General features: G+C 46.2%; 1 protein-coding gene across 1 annotated transcript in view; it reads right to left on the reverse strand.

The window, feature by feature from the left end:
• The window catches only part of Znf236 (zinc finger protein 236), a 103,723-nt gene extending 87,875 nt beyond the window's left edge, over positions 1 to 15,848 (reverse strand). The window contains exons 1-3 of the mRNA XM_021150329.2: positions 15,737 to 15,848; positions 4,170 to 4,312; positions 2,799 to 2,963 (exon numbers count right to left, since the gene is read on the reverse strand). Coding sequence (XP_021005988.1) covers positions 2,799 to 2,963; positions 4,170 to 4,312; positions 15,737 to 15,791 — 363 coding nt within the window. The 5' untranslated portion in view covers positions 15,792 to 15,848. The remainder of the gene's footprint in view (positions 1 to 2,798; positions 2,964 to 4,169; positions 4,313 to 15,736) is intronic.
• Positions 15,849 to 16,379: the final 531 nt, after the last annotated feature.

Consider the following 16,379-nt stretch of genomic DNA (forward strand, 5'->3'; position numbering starts at 1 on the left):
AAAAAAAAAAAAGAAATGTATAAAAATCATTTCTTCTAGTAAAGGATAAAAAACAAAAAACCAGTTTTCAAACAAAGTGAATTGTGCATCAAAGGTTACTGGGCACTTGGCAACTGGTCCATTTGTTCCATGAAAACTCCAGAGAAACAGGACTTCACACAAAAAGGTTGGAAGAGAATTCTATGTGTGACTATAATCTACAAACACCATCAAACACAGTGACAGGTGATACATTTCCAATGGAAACGCCTTATTAATCCTGACTACAGGCTTAACACCTCATGGGGGCAGATAGGCTGTTGGATGTAGAAGACACACACAGGATACTAGACTCTGTGCCAAACTGAAGCCATCAAAAGCCCTGAAGTCTTCAGGACTTGAATAGCTTATACTTGAGTATATTTTAACTAATGTGTCGCTCCAGCTTAGTAACATTTTGCTTTGGTTTCAGTTTTTACGTTTTGTTAGAAAGGGTTTCATTGTGTAGCCCTGGCTAGCCTGGACTCACTATGCAAACAAGGCTAGCCTCAAACTCACAAGATCTGCTTACTCCTAATTGAATGCTGAGATTAAAGGTCACGAGGGTTTCATTGTTTCAGTGGCTACTAGAAGGATGTCACTCCAATCCATCCACTCCAACTAGACACTGTGGTTAGCCACAGAGGGGCTGTCTGTGATAGACTTCATGAACCCTGGTGTGCTCACTTCCAGCCTCCACATTAGTAGAGGGCAGCATGACATCAGGCGATACCAATAAGAACACAGCAGTGACACCCTCTGCACTTGGAGCACCAGGCCCAAGGCTTTGGTGAACCAGAACAAGGACCCCAGCAAATGGAGTCACTGTAAAACAACTGCAAACTCCACCCTGGGAACCCACCTAGAAAAGAATCTGAATGATGTTTGCAGAAAAATAAATACAATGAAAGCAAGGTCTTGAAAATAGTGTATAAGACTCCCAAGCCTTTTAAAAATGACAAAAGACGACCTAGCCTTCTTCTAGTCACAAATGAAAGCACAATAACTCTAAATCGCACCTGAAGACTATCAGGAGAAAAGAACAACTCTGCTCTGTGTCCTGCCAAAGCTGGGGCTGCATGGAGGCAGTGAGCTGAGCGTGGAAGCTGGCGGGCTCAAGTGCTTTGCCTCCTGACATACATGAGGCCCTGGGTTTGACCCCACAGTGCGTAGACAGGACGTAGTAGAGCATACCTACCATTTCAGCACTGCTCTACTAGACGTTCAGAGAGCTCAAGGTGACCCTCGACTCCACAGGAATTTCCAAGTCAGCCTGGGCTACAGCAGAACCCTTCTCAGAACACAAGTAGAGGAGCTGTGTTTGTGGGAAAGCTGTGGCTGTTCTTTAGTTACCTGAAGACTGAGCCTTGCCAGAACAGCAGAGTGCAGACCAAGTGTCAGCGACACTGCCCAATGACCTTACCCTCACAGCACTGGCACGCTCTGCATTTCTCTTCAGCCTAGGCTACACAGTTCATCAGGAAACCCCCTTGCCAGAGTCCCCAGTGCATCCCCCTTGATCTTCTATAGCACTTGCTTCACAGTCCCTAACCTCAAAGACCACAGCCTTGTCCGCTGCTGGGCAGCACAAATGAACCCACACACCCATAAAGCCTTCACAGTCATTGATTGCGAACAGTGTTGGACAATCTGTGTGCTTGCCCCTACTTGGACTCTGCTCCCATTTCCCAAACAGAGTCCCCACATTGCCTAGGGCATCTGACAAAAGGTAAATCCACTTAAACATTTAAGAAATCATTATTAATGTCAAGACCGAGTGAAGCAGGCCTGTAATCGCAGGGAAGACTGAATGCTAAATGAGTGCCTAGACCAGAGCGTAAATTCAGTCTGGAAAACTAATGAATGCCTTGTCTCAAAAACTAAAAGAAAAACCCTAAGACTTTGGATACAGCTCAGTGGTAGAGCATTTCCTTAGTACACATCAATACTCACTGCTGATAAGAGCAGAAGGTTAATATTAACAGTCTTTATTGTAAGTATTCTCTGATGTTCACTTTTCTTTCAAAGGAGCTAAGCTTTTTGGGTTCAACCGGATGACACTGAGTTAAGAGACCACGTCAAGGAGAGCAGCCTCTCCACTGCCCATAAGTGGGCACTATGTCACTACGGCTAAGCATTCACAAATGCTTTAAAGAAGCCATGCTCCAACTGCACGGAGGGAGCACTTTAATGTCTGCTGGACACAGCTTCTATGTCAGGAGGACTTGCCCGACTCACAATCATTCCAGACAAACTGCACCAGCTTGGGAAGAGCACTCCAGGAAAGATGAGCCTTGACAATTCTAGATGATCCTGGTCTCCCTGCAGCTACTCTCAACAGGTCAGTGTGGGGAGCATTTCCCCCAGTAACATGGCGGAATGTGATTGGTTTAATGTGTGGCCTCTGATTGGTCCTCATGTGAGGCTTTGTGATTGGTGGGCCTGGAAGCTGTGCTGTGATTGGTGCAAATTACAATCATATATTTGCATGCCAAGACCCCCTCCTGGCTTTTCAGGTTACTTTTCGGTTCACCCAAGAAATCCTGCTGTGATGACCCTCTTCGCCAACATCAGGTCGGATATTCTCCTCAACGCTCCTCCTTGCTTACCTATGACCTTGATCTCTTTATCGTGGGCAGAATGGGCTGAACTAGTAACAAAGGTAGCTGCAGTGGTAACAGGAAATAACTGCTCTAGAGAGCTGAGTCTTCAGAAGTATAGTCAGGCTAATGGGAACATGCATTTAACAGTCAGTCAACAACTGTATGTTAGGCAATTACCTCTTCCTTCTCGTGGAGCATAATATGTGCTTTGAGACTGGCCACTCTGGAGAACTTCTTGTTGCACACGGGACAAACAGGATCTTCCGCATTGTGTGTACATTTATGAAGTGTCAGGTTGAATTCAACATTAAATGTTTGGGGGCACTGGTCACATCGGTGTGGCTATTTGAAATAAAGGAAGGAATTGAATTATAATGTTTCCAGGTGCTATTAAAAGAAGTACCCGGTGTGGTGGGCACCCCTTTAATCCCAGCACGCAGGAAGCAGTGGCAGGTAGATCTCTGAGGCCAGTCTGGTCTCTAGACAGTGAGTAGTGAGGTACAGGAAAACCAAAGATACCATGTCTCAAAAAAGTATAGCTTCCCTTTCTAAAACAGTCTCTTCTGGATCCCAGCAGGAAGCACAGGGTAAAGCCTCGGAAGGAGTTTCCAAGACATTATAAACAGAACATCCCATGTAAAAATACGTCCTTGCCTTTCTTGATGGTAGTGAACAATATATTGTCTGATCTCAAACTCTCAATCCTCCTGCCTCTACTCACAAGTCTGACATAAGCATGTGCTGCAACCCCTAACTCCACAACTATCTGTAATGTGAAATATTATAGACAGATTGCTGACAAACTCACTTGTAAACAAAACCACTTCTAGAAAAATAAATACACAATTTTCCTCTAGATTTCAACAGTTGCTTCTCTCAGTACAAATTTTCCTCTACAGGAAAAACATTCTCCTTCTTTCCTGTAAAAGGATAAAGTAATGGCTGGTGTTTCTCTGCAGTACAGACTATAAGCCTTGCACCAGCTCCCTCTGTGACACCATGTGAACGGAGGCCGGAGCCATCCTGTCTTTTCTCTAGACCTGAGACCAGCTTCCATTCTCTACATAAAGTCAAGCCAGCCGGCCCGCCCCTCTAATCGGGCTTCTGCACTGCCTTCCATTTCCTTATCTCATTTCTGGAAGGAGCCACGCAATGTAGAACACATGCTAAACACACACACGCCCCGCATGTAGCCTGTACCCCAGCCATCCCCCAAGACAGTACTCACCACTGTCAAACAAAACGTAAATCCTCTCAAAACTGCCATAAAGACAACATGGAAGCAAAATGCCCTCTGAGGAAGAGACATCTGAGAATAACCATAAGATATACATACATACACACACATACAAATTCAGTTGTATAAGAAACTAAGGAACCAAAAGGTCCCGTGTCTCTGTCTGCTCATGAATACACTCACTAGAGTACACTCTCAGAAGAATGGCAGAATATTTACATACTCTGAAATGAGCTACAGTTTTCTTACATGTGATGGTATACCCGTTCTGATTTCAAACCCCCTGTCTGGATCCTTTTGGAAATACGCACCTTGTCATTTTGCTCATGCTCCCTCATGTGACGCTGAAATTGGGACTCTTTTGGAAAAGACAGCAGACAGATTTCACATTTGTGGAAGTTTGGAATCGGACAGTCATCATCAATGTCATCATCATTCAACGCCAAAATCCCATCTGTAAAATTTCATGTGGACAATGAATACAGATATTAACTCCATTACGTAAGTAAATCATTTGGCTATCTACTTTTTTATTTTACATCGACAGACGCTTTGCTTGCACGTAAGTCTTGCGCAGCGCGTGCATGCTACTCCTGCAGAGGCCGTCTTCAGGCACTAGATGCCCTGGAAGTCAAGCTACAAGTGGTTGTAAAGCGACACGTGGATGCTGGGAGTTAAACCCACGCCCTCTAGACCAGCGCGTGCTCAACCACAGAGCTCTCTCTCTGATTTTATAGACATTTTTAGAGAAAATTAGTAAAATATTGAATATGAAAAATAAGTTTTAACAGAAATAAGAAATGTTGAGGGCTAGTGAGATGGCTCAGCGATTAAGAGCATTGACTGCTCTTCTGGAGGTCCTGAGTTCAAATCCCAGCAACCACATGGTGACTCACAACCACCCGTAAAGAGATCTGAAGACAGGTACAGTGTACTTACATATAAATAAATAAAAAATCTTAAAGAAAAAAAATGAAATGTTGGGATGCTTGAGATATGGGGCAAAAAAATTCAAAATACTTGGTAGGATTTCTAGAAACCTGAAACTAATATCTTAAGGCATCACGCATATATACATATGTACACATAAGTGTGTACACACACACACAAAAACACACACAAGTTCTTTGAATTTCATCAGCTTATCTAATACTGTTTCCTTTACTGCAACCCAGGGTGAGACATCTAACTCACATTAAGAGTATAATAGCTGGGCAGTGGTGGCACACGCCTTTAATCCCAGCATTTGGGAGGCAGAGGCAGGCGGATTTCTGAGTTCGAGGCCAGCCTGGTCTACAAAGCGAGTTCCAGGACAGCCAGGGCTACACAGAAAAACCCTGTCTCGAAAAACAAAAAACAAAACAACAACAACAAAAAGAGTATGATAGCTTCTTAAATGACTCAGTAAGCGCAACTCTGTGAAAATGTTAATTCATTTATCTCTGGAAACTGCTACAAAAAAAGATTAAGTCAAAAAGAAAACAATAAGTTTTGTTCTCTCAGACAGTGAGAGACTGCAATCCCTTGCTTGGCCAATTCTGTTTGTACAAAAGGATTTCCCATCCAGGAATAATACTTCAAACTTATTTCAAATATCAAAAAATATGACAATATAGTACAAGTACTCATAAAGTTGCCAATACTATCTAAGATGTTCTAAATAGCTGCAATGTTTAAAGTCCACACATTTCAAGTCTTGTGGTTAGGGTATAAGGAAATAACGCACCGGAGCCATTCAAGGATGAAAAAATCACGTGCCATTTGGATTCAAATCTGGAGTCTGGAGAAAGAGTTCAGTTGGTAGAGTGCTTGGTTAGCATGCATAAGGTCCTGGGTTCAATCCCAAGAGCCATACAAAGCAGGCACAGTGTAATTACAACTACTGTAATCCCAGCTCCTGGGAGATGGATTCAGGGAGATCAGGATTTCAGCTGTGTCCACTGATGCAGTTGTAGCCAGAAGGTCATAGGGATAACCAAGACTGATCACAGGAGGGATATCAGGCCTGGTCTATAATACTGGCTCCAAAGGTCAAAGGCCCTAGTGGGGAAGCTAGGACCCATGCTTTGCTAACTGAACACGTCAAACTGTTTTCTAAATATTTGTATTTATATTCAAAGACCTGAAAATACAACTCACCCTTAGCCAGACAGGTCTCTTGCTGCAGGGGGCAGCAGCTTATAATGTAACTGGTCAAAGGTGAGAATAAATTACCGTGTGTATTTGACCCTAAGTGGGACATCTATATCAACAATGCTCTCTCCATACCCCTGTCCAAGGCCCAGAGGAGATGAGGCAGAGAGAATATGAGGGACAGAGGATGGGGGGGGGGGGGGTTCCACTATGACACAGGTCTTCTGCTCACTCACAACCACTGCACCCAAGAACTCACTCAGTTTCTAACGTTACCTGCGCAAGACCTTAACAAGATTAAGACAAGAGATCAGTTGACATTCCAGTAGGAAGCACTAACTGTACCTAATGGGATACAAAAAGAAAAAGGAGAGGGCATGAAGGTAGAAGTGATTATCAGGGAGCAGCTAGGGGGTGGGGACTGGGGAGTTAGGTGGGGTGGAGGTGATCACGATACAGTGTATGCATGCATGTGATTATCAGAAAGTAAAAGATAGTGGGTTGGTTTGGGTTTGTTTTTTTATAAGTTCAATCAAGATTATCTTCAACTACACAGTGAATTTGAAGCTAGTCTATGTATGACACAGGAGATCTTATCTCCAAAACAAAATTAACTCTGATCCAAAACATGTGAATTCAGAAACCTAGGACAAGACATGGGGCTGAGTTTAAGTTCTGGGGGTTCAAAATGGCTCTGTTTCTCTAAAGACCTGAGGACTAGACATTTGTAGGCCTAGGCCTAAGCCTTCTGTCACATTCCTGCTGGAGACAATATCCCAGAGGTGGCCAAGGACAGGTGGTAGAGGGAGGCGGGGCACACGAGGCAAATAAAGGCACAAACATTCCCCAGCAGACCCTTGAGAAGAAAAAGATTTTAAGTTTGAGGAAAACTGACTAATTCTAAACACTGCAACTTTATACATTCTTTAATAGTTAAGGGAAAATATGCATAAATTTTTATTCTTAGGTATATCCTTACAGAACCATATTTCCTAATTTACTACACAAAACTAATATTGAAAATTGTTTAAAACTCCTACACTCAAGATTTACAGCCAGAGAGGTCAACAGACTCTTTAAAGAGGTGGGTGATCTTAAAGAGTAGATATTTAAGGCGGTAGGTGGCCTGTCAGTGGATGGAACCACCTGCTCAAACACTGCATTCTTCCCAACTTCGTGTCTGTCTGTCTTTCCTAGCATTTAAGAGTTTGCACACATGGGTACAGCAAGCATCGACCACGTTCACGCTCCTCCCTCTGTTGAGGCTCCATCTCCCCACCTCTTCCCCTTCTTAGTCCCTAGATCTCACCATTATCCTTTCAGGTCTACCTTTTTTAAACAAAGACTGAGACAGAATCACACAATCTCTACCTCTGCTATATCACTAAGGAACTAAGATTCCAAAGAGACTGTGTCATGGGCTGGTGAGATGGCTCAGTGGGTAAGAGCACCCGACCGCTCTCCCGAAGGTCCGGAGTTCAAATCCCAGCAACCACATGGTGGCTCACAACCATCTGTAACGAGATCTGACTCTGTCTTCTGGAGTGTCTGAAGACAGCTACAGTGTACTTACGTATAATAAATAAATAAAATCCTTTAAAAAAAAAAAAAAAAGATTCCAAACTTTAAAAAAAAAAAGAGAGACTGTGTCATTTACCAAAAATGTCCCAACCTACCAACAGCATAAACAGTTATCGTTCAATGAACCCAAGGCTTCTTCCTAATTCAGTGCTTCTCCTTTTAAGATGTCATCTCAGAGGAGAACGCAGTGCCTACTTTCTGCCCAAATAAAGAGAGCAGATTGAGCGGGATTTCCTCAGTACCACCGTATGCCAATGTGTAAGACTAAGGTGGTATATGCTCTTTTAATCTTAAATATATTTAACTCAGAGCCAGGCCAGTTATCCAGCTGTCTGAAGCATAAGTAGTTTCAGTGAACAACTATATTCTAAATCATTAGTATACATGAATGTAACCGACATCAAATGTCTCTGCAACATAAAGCTGACCGTGAGTAAAGTTTGAAATCCAAGAAGCCTGAGTCTGTGAACATCAATTCCCTCCTATCTTCACAGCAGATACCTTCCAGGAACGGGTTTGGCCCCGGGGGTTCTCTCAGGCCCACAAGAGCAGTGTTTCTGTTGGTGCGGTCTTTACCATGCCTTGCGCTGCTCCAGTTCCCCATCTGAAAGACCCTGCTTTACTGCCTGAAATTTTTTTAAGACGGGCAGATCTTTTTTTCCTACCTGCAAATTTTGACTGCTAAGGTACAGGCATTTGGATAATCTACAGACATTATCTGAGTATAACAAAATTAGAAGTTAAATTATAATAATATATGAAATGTCTACAGACTCCTGAATAGCTTGAACACAGAGTTCTAGACTTGTAAGCTAAATGTAACAGGGCATTTAAGGTTCAACAGCATACTGCAAAATCTGGTGCTTCTTTTGACAATACTAGAAAGGAAAGGAAAAAGGAAAGGAAAGGAAAGGAAAGGAAAGGAAAGGAAAGGAAAGGAAAGGAAAGGAAAGGAAAGGAAAAAGGAAAGCAAAGGAAAGCAAAGGAAAGCAAAGGAAAGCAAAGGAAAGGGGAAACGGGAAAGGGGAAAGGGGGAGGGGAAAGGGGAAAGAGGAAAGAGGAAAGGAAGAGAAGAGAAGAGAAAAAGAAAAAGAAGGAAGGAAAAAAGGGAAGGAGAAGGGGGAGGGGGAGGGGGAGGGGGAGGGGGAGGGAAGGGAAGGGAAGGGAGAGCAGCAGCAACAACAGAAGGAGGAAGAGAACACGGTGACAATGATGGCGACCCTGGGCCTGACATGTCCTCCACGTCATTTGGAGGCAGCGTGGCACATGCACAACCACACACCTCACAATCCCCGTGGCTATGCACTAAAGACTGCTAGTACAGAGTGTAAGCCCTGCACCAAGACAGGGAGGAACTGGCATGGAGGGAGACGGAGACTGGAGGAACAGAACTGACAGTCTAAACCTTCGCATCCTACCAAGAATGCCAGTCTCCAATAAAAGGCTCCAGGGCTGAGCCGGGCGTGGTGGTGCACGCCTTTAATCCCAGCACTCGGGAGGCAGAGGCAGGCAGATTTCTGAGTTCGAGGCTAGCCTGGTCTACAAAGTGAGTTCCAGGACAGCCAGGGCTGCACAGAGAAACCCTGTCTCGAAAAAACAAAAAAAACAAAAAAANAAAAAAAAAAAAGGCTCCAGGGCAGGAAGACAGCTGGCTAGATGTAAAAGAATGAATTCGGATCTGTACCTCATACCATCCACTTGCAAATCTGAACAAAGATCTCATTTAAGTACCAAGAATATCAAACTACTGAAAGATAAAACAGAGTGGTTTCTGCCTGTAATCCCAGCATTCCAAAGTCTAAGGCAGGAGCAGCAGGAGGCAAGGAAAGCTTGAGCAACAGTGGCCAAGTCAGCTGAGTGGAAATGGTGTCACACTCAGGGGGGACAGAGGCAGGCAGGTCTCTGTGCTCCAGCCTAGCTAGTGCTAGGTGGTAAGGTCCTATCTCAGAGAGAGATAAAGTTACAGAAACTACTAAGGGAAAACCTTCCCAACTGTGATTTCTTTTTAATTTATTTTTATTTATATGAGTACAGGATAGCTGAGTTCAGACACACTCGGAGAGGGCATCTGATCTCATTACAGATGTTGTGAGCCACCATGTGGTTGCTGGGATTTGAACTCAGGACTTTGCAGTCAAAGCTCTTAACCTCTGAGCCATCTCTCCAGCCCCCCAACTCGGAATTTCTAATGGGCTTTTGCTTTGTTTTCTTTTATTGTTTGGGTTTTGTTTTTCTGTAATTTTGTTTTGTTTGGTTTGGTTTTTTTTTAATGTTTTTTTTTTGTTCTTGTTTGTTTGAGAGAGGATCTATGTAGCTTCAACTGGCCTGGCACTTGCTAATGTAGACCCAGGCTGGTCTTCAATACATAGAAATCCACCTGCCTCTGCCTCCTGAGTGCTGAGATTAGAGACATGCGCCACCACACAGGTCCTCAAAGGTTTGAGCTAAAGAGGTTGAAGGAAAAAATAAGGAGATTGGATTTCATATTTTGTATGTCAAAGAACACTATCACTAAAATTTTAATCTTCTTGCTACTAGCTACAGCTGGGGGAAAAAAACATTCAATCAGTAGAACTCATATAACTCAACATTCAAAACGCAAGCCAGTCAAGTTTGCGGAACAAATTTAATAAACGTTTTCCTTTTTTTTTTTTTTTTAAATTTATTTATTATATGTAGGTACACTGTAGCTGTCTTCAGACACCCCAGAAGAGGGCATCAGATCTCATTACAGATGGTTGTGAGCCACCATGTGGTTGCTGGGATTTGAACTCAGGACCTTCGGAAGAGCAGTCTGTGCTCTTAACCGCTGAGCCATCTCTCCAGCCCAATAAACGTTTTCCTAAAGACAAAAATATACAAATGCAGAGAAAGACAGCGTTGTGGGTTAGATAGGAAGTGTCCCCAGAGGCACGAGTGCTCAGAGGGTTTCGTCCCCAGCTGGTTGGTTCTAATTTAGGAGGCTCTGGACACTAGGAAGCAGGTCAGTGCAGACGTCCCTGGGGGTCTTTGTGTCCAAGGTCCTCTCTGTTCCTTTTCCTGCTCCCTCTCTGCCGCTGCTTAAGGTCCTGCATGTAATTTTCAGCCTTACTAAGGCAAGCTAGACTCAAAAGACCAGCACCTCTGGACCCATGTACCAAAATAAGTCCTTCTTCCTTACGGCGGCTCTGTCGGGAGCAGAAAGTCTACACAGATGCTCAACACCATTAATCATTAATGAATGAATCAAAACCAGAACGAGGTACTACTCATTAGAATGGCCAAACATAAATAAGAGAACAGTAACACTTTTCTGAATTTTGAGTATTTGTAAGTATTTGTGATAATAGGTTAGCAAAAATGGATCAAAGAACATGAAACAAGCCTCAGTAAATCGAAATGATTAAAGAACATGATCCAAGACGTCTTCTGACAACTGAGCTACAAGTCAGAGAGGGTGGGGGTGGGGGAATTTTAAAAGCTCTAAATGTAGCCAGGCAGCAGCTGTGCAGGCCTTTGATCCCAGAACGCTGGAAGCAGAAACAGGCAAATCTCTAACATGAGCTTAAGCTACAGAGCTAGTTCCAAGATAGCCAGGGCCACACAAACAAACAACAACAAAATAAGAATAATAAAGAAGATGAAGGAGGAAGAGGAAGAAGAGAAGAAAGAAAAGGAAATAAAGGAACAAAAGGGAAAGAAAAAAAAAATCAAACCAAAGCTCCAAATGTTTGGAAAGTAGTCCACACTGGAAATTATTAGAAAAATATCTTGAACTTCCTAAAAAAATAAAAAATATATATAAAAGTGGGTAGGGAAATGTAGTAGAAGTACCACAATGTTGGATGCACACAGCTTTTCTGGGTACAGTTCTGTGTGTGTGGACCAATGCTGGCTCACCCATCTACAAGAGAGGCAAATCTTTCTTCCTTCTTCCTCTTCTCCCTCCTTTCCTCTCTCCAGACAAGAGTCACTGTGTACCTCTGACTGGCCTTGAACTTGCTATGGAGACCTTCTGCTGTCCTAGAACCTAGAGATTGTCTGTCTTTGCCTAAAGGTATGCACCATCACACCCAATCTATATACCCTAATTATATTTCATAAATGATTGGGGTGGGTCAACATTTCTTCTTCTCTCCTCTTCCTCCTCCTCCTCCGACTTCTTTTTGGGCCTTGTGCTTTTGAAATCAGGTTTCCAGTAGTCCCTACTGACCTTGAACTCTGCAGATATATGTGGTCTTGAATCTTGATCCTATTATCTCTACCAGGCCCTGCTGCCAGTCCCTTCTTTGAACTTCTTTTTTCCCATTGCTTTTTCTAGGAAACTCAGGCTGCTATCTGCTGCCACCCTATCTTTGCCTGAGTTCACTATCCTGAAGAGTGATAGCACAGGCCATGTCTTGGACGTAGCTCTGTGTCCCCAGTACCTAGCACAATACCTACCTACCATAATGGCTGTTCGCAACTGGAATGAACCTGCTCAGCCACATGCAGAGTACTGCTTTTCTCAAGCAGAACAAAACATACATTCCAGATTCCAATGCAGCTAGTACAGGGTGGATTCACCTTCCAAATGACTTCATCTGTACAATTCCAGTTCCCCTCAACTACAAAAGCCCTCAGAGTGATCCTTTAAGTTCACAATATGTTGGGCATGACAGTGCATGCCTCGAGAGGCAGGAGAACGTGGAGTTCTAGGTCAGCCAAGGTCACAGAGTTAGACACTGTTTAAAATAATCCTAATGTCGTGACCAAAGGCTGGACACATGACCAGACTGTAAGGTGGAAGTGACCGATGGAGCGAGCAGTGGGCCTCATACATCTTACGCACACCTTAAATACCAGTGAGGACTTCAAAGACCTGCCATTTATACAGATTTTATTAACAGCTCTCCTAGAAAGCTAACTTTTAAATTGAACATGGTAGCTCATACCCAACCCCAACACTTGGGACGCAGAGGTAAGAGAACTGGCGTGAATTTGACACTATGTGAACTAAACAGTGAGACCTAGATTAGCATGGCCTAGTGTCAGGTTTCTCTCAGTGGTTAAGAGCACTCATTGCTTTTGTTCAGGACCTGGACTTGGTTCCCAGCATCCACACTGTGCCTCACAGTTATCCTCAGCTCCAGCTCCAGTTGATTCCACACCCTCTTTCCAACCTCCAGGGAACCACCACTCACTCCTGTGATGCACATACATTCATGCACACAACACTCGGAAATCTAATTTCTCTTAAATCAGTTTGTTGCACAGTAACATGATACATCTTTATGAAAAATATTTTTACAAAATTACAATTTTTTTTCTTTTTTTGAGACAGGGTCTTACAGTGTATCTCTGATTGGTCTGTAACTCAGAAACCCACCACTCTCTACTGCCCAAATGCTAGGATTAAAGGTATGTACCATCTTGCCTGGTTTACAAAGTTTTTAATGTCTGACTTAATAAAGTAACAGCTGGGGCTGGAGATGGCTCAGCGGTTAAGAGTGCCAACTGCTCTTCTGAAGGTCGTGAATTCAAATCCCAGCAACCACATGATGGCTAATCCATAATGAAATCTGATGCCCTCTTCTGGGGTGTCTGAAGACAGCTACAGTGTACTTACATATAATAAATAAATCTTTAAAAAAATAAAAATAGAAATAAAGTAACAGCTGGATTCTCGTATCTGCCTCTGAATGCTCCCTGTTGTGAAATGTTTGGCTGGGATGTAAGACCCAACAGTCACACAGATACGGCACACACCAGAATAGTGTGCGCTAAGCTTGCTGTAGTTATACCCACAGCGGCTTTCAACGTTAGCCAAGTGAAAAAGCCAAGTACTCTTAGTGACATTATAAAATATTTATCACCCATACTTCTGAAAGTGCCTCAAGGAGCCCTCGGGGTCCCAAGTACCACAACTTGAGAACCATGGTGGTGAGCCTGCTGCGACAAAGCTGCCTTCAAGCAGGTCCAATGGAGAGCTAAAAAGGGCAACAATTGGGGTACAGAGGAAAAGAAGATGATCTCTCAAAAGGGTAAGGCCAAAGACAAAAACACAGTAGCCAAAAACAAAAGGCCAAAATTGGCACTATCTAGGACAACCAGCAAAGCCACAGTGAAGAGGGCTGAAAACTAAGGTCTAAGGGTTTGGGGACATGTGACGTTTACATCAAAATCCCAGTGACAGGTTCTTAAACATCATCAGGGTGTGGCTCTAGATCACGGCTGGAGAGGTGATCTAAGTGGAAAGTGATGGGATTACAGGCCATCCGAGTCCTGTTTGAAAGCTCCACCTCTTGAGCTGTGGGTGCCTTGGGAAGGTGTGGTGGACAGCAAACTCAGTTCTGGGAAAGGAGCTACAAGTTTAGCTATGGAGCTGGCAAGCTCAGTATCTTATAAGCAATTGCCAACAGTACACACAGTTAAAAAAAATGTTATTAAAAGTTCTTAAAGATTTAGCTAGAAATGTCTTGGAAAACAAGAGAAGCAGAATTATTGCTATGATCTGGTCCTTTAAGGACTGGGATATCATCTGTAAAATATAGAGTGCTGGGATAGGAATGAATCCTCAGCTGGCTCAACAGAAATTTACCATTCTGTCTCTCTCAGCCTTATTCCATATTGAACCTTACCCAATTACGGGCATAAAACATCTCAACAAAAGAAAACCACACACACACACACACACACAATGAAAACACGGTCAAGGCCAAAGCAGGCATCGATGACTATTTTGAGCAGTTATTCAAAATCACAGATCTCCATACCTGCTAACATTACCATACGGCCACCATTGCTCCACAAGCAAACCATGAAACAACACTAACTATACAGTTTGTGAAATAGCTCCCTGTCTATTTCAAATATGTCAAAGTGTTCATATCACTCTAAGTGACACGCCTGCTGACTTTGTGAAGGGCAACAGCAGTACTTTGCTAACTTCTACTTTGGGTGTCCTGTTCCCAAGCTTGCCAACTCCTCACCCCTTTCTCCCAAAGGACCAACTTAACACAGTCCATTGTAGGTCCATGGCGGGATCTGACCGTTGGGCTCCTTGATCACAGCTCTGGGAACCTCAGTGCACTCATCCCCAAGGACAGACAGTCCAACCCTGAGTAGTCACTAAGCAGCAACCTGCTAATGTAAACATAATAGAAGTTGGGCCGATTCACCTTTCATTGCGTCCCAGACGGGCACCGCCTTCCCAACACCCAGGCAGGGTCCTTTCCCAGCCAGCTTGACTGCACAAACCGCCCGGGGTCGCTTCGGGACCACAAATGCAGGGACTCCCGGGGCAGGTATTACCCAAGACTGAGACTAAACCCTGGCACGTACAGCTGAGCTCCGTGCCTCTCAACCCGATGACCCCCATCCCATCTCAAAGCAACGCGGAGGCAATGGATGCTTGTTTCCTCCTCCTCGCACTGGAGGAGGGGCCCCCACTAAGCGCCAGGCTGAGGGGAGGCGACGGTGTGGGTGACATTTTTCCCCCATCTCTTTGCCTGCTGTAAAACTGTGCACTTCTCCTTCCGGAAGAAACAGACCCGAGATAGCTCAAACCAATTCAGCCTCTTAGCATAAATAACACAGAGAGAAAGGCCTCCGGAGGCCTACTATGCGCACGAGAGCCTACTGTGCGCACTCCCCCCGACCCCCGCACCCCCAACCCCCAGGCCTCGGTCCCTGCCAGGACGGGGTCCCCCCTCCCGCGGTAGGAACCCGGGATACACCGGAAGAGCGGACACTCCCTGGGGCCTGCGCCGAGGGCGGCCGAGGAGGGCAGGGGACAGGCGGAAGGGACAGGGGAGACATGGAGGGAGGGGACTTGAGGGGACGACGACGCGGAGCGGGCGACATGGAGGGCGGGGGACCAGGGGAGGCTGGAGGATCGGGACTAGGGAGGACGGCGAGGAGATTCGAAGAACTGAGACTCTGAAAAGCCCGGAGCGAGGGGCTCGGGGAGGGAGCCGACAGGAACTCGGGAGGAGGAGGAGGAGGAGGAAGCCGCCGCCCGCGCCGCCGCCCCCGCGCCGCCACGGCCCGGAAAGTAGGCCCAGCGCGGAGGGGCCCGGCCGCGGCGCCCGTATCCGTCCGCCCGCGCTGCGCCCGCCCGGCCAGTCGCCTCCGCCCGCCCTCCGCGCCGCTCCCGGCGCACCCCGCGCCCATCCGGGGACTCGGCGGCCGCCGCGGGCCTTACCGGAGTCGCCGCGCGCCGCACCGTCCCGGGGCTTCGGGGGGCGGCCCCGCGGCATCGTCGCGGCGGCCCACCCCTCACTCGCGCTCTCCCTCGGCAGGCGCGCACGCGCGGCACCGGCGGGCGGGCTGGCGGGCGGGCTGCGGCGGCGGCGGCGGCCGGACCCAGCCCGCCGGGCTCACGGGGCGACGGCGCCCGGACGCGCGGGCAGCAGCGCTCGGACCGCGCGGGCCTCGGCGGGTTCCATGGCCCGCGGGCCGCGGCGGGGGCGTTGGGAGCGGGCGGTGGGGGCGGGGGCGCCGCTGTGCGCATGCGCGGCCCGACCGGCGGCGGCGTCACCTAGCTCGGCGAGCCGCCGGCATCACCGGCCTGCAGGCCCCTGGCCTGGTTTGCACTGTGCCTCGGAGGCTTCTCGGTGCTCCATCCCGGACTTCGAACGCCGGTCGGGACTGCCAACCCTCTTAGTCCTCACCCCCAACTCCTCAGGAGACGGAAGGGGTCGGAGGGTGGCGTGCTTGCCCTGCTCTCGCTACGTTTATGCACTTGAAGGGGAAGCATCCCAGCACGCCCTTCTGCCCCGGACTCCTTTTCAAGCATCCCTGCCCAGACCTTCTCTGGAGTGACAAAAGGCCTGGGAAGGAAACCT

This window comes from Mus caroli, chromosome 18 (genome assembly GCF_900094665.2).
Source record: "Mus caroli chromosome 18, CAROLI_EIJ_v1.1, whole genome shotgun sequence".
NCBI lineage: Eukaryota > Metazoa > Chordata > Mammalia > Rodentia > Muridae > Mus > Mus caroli.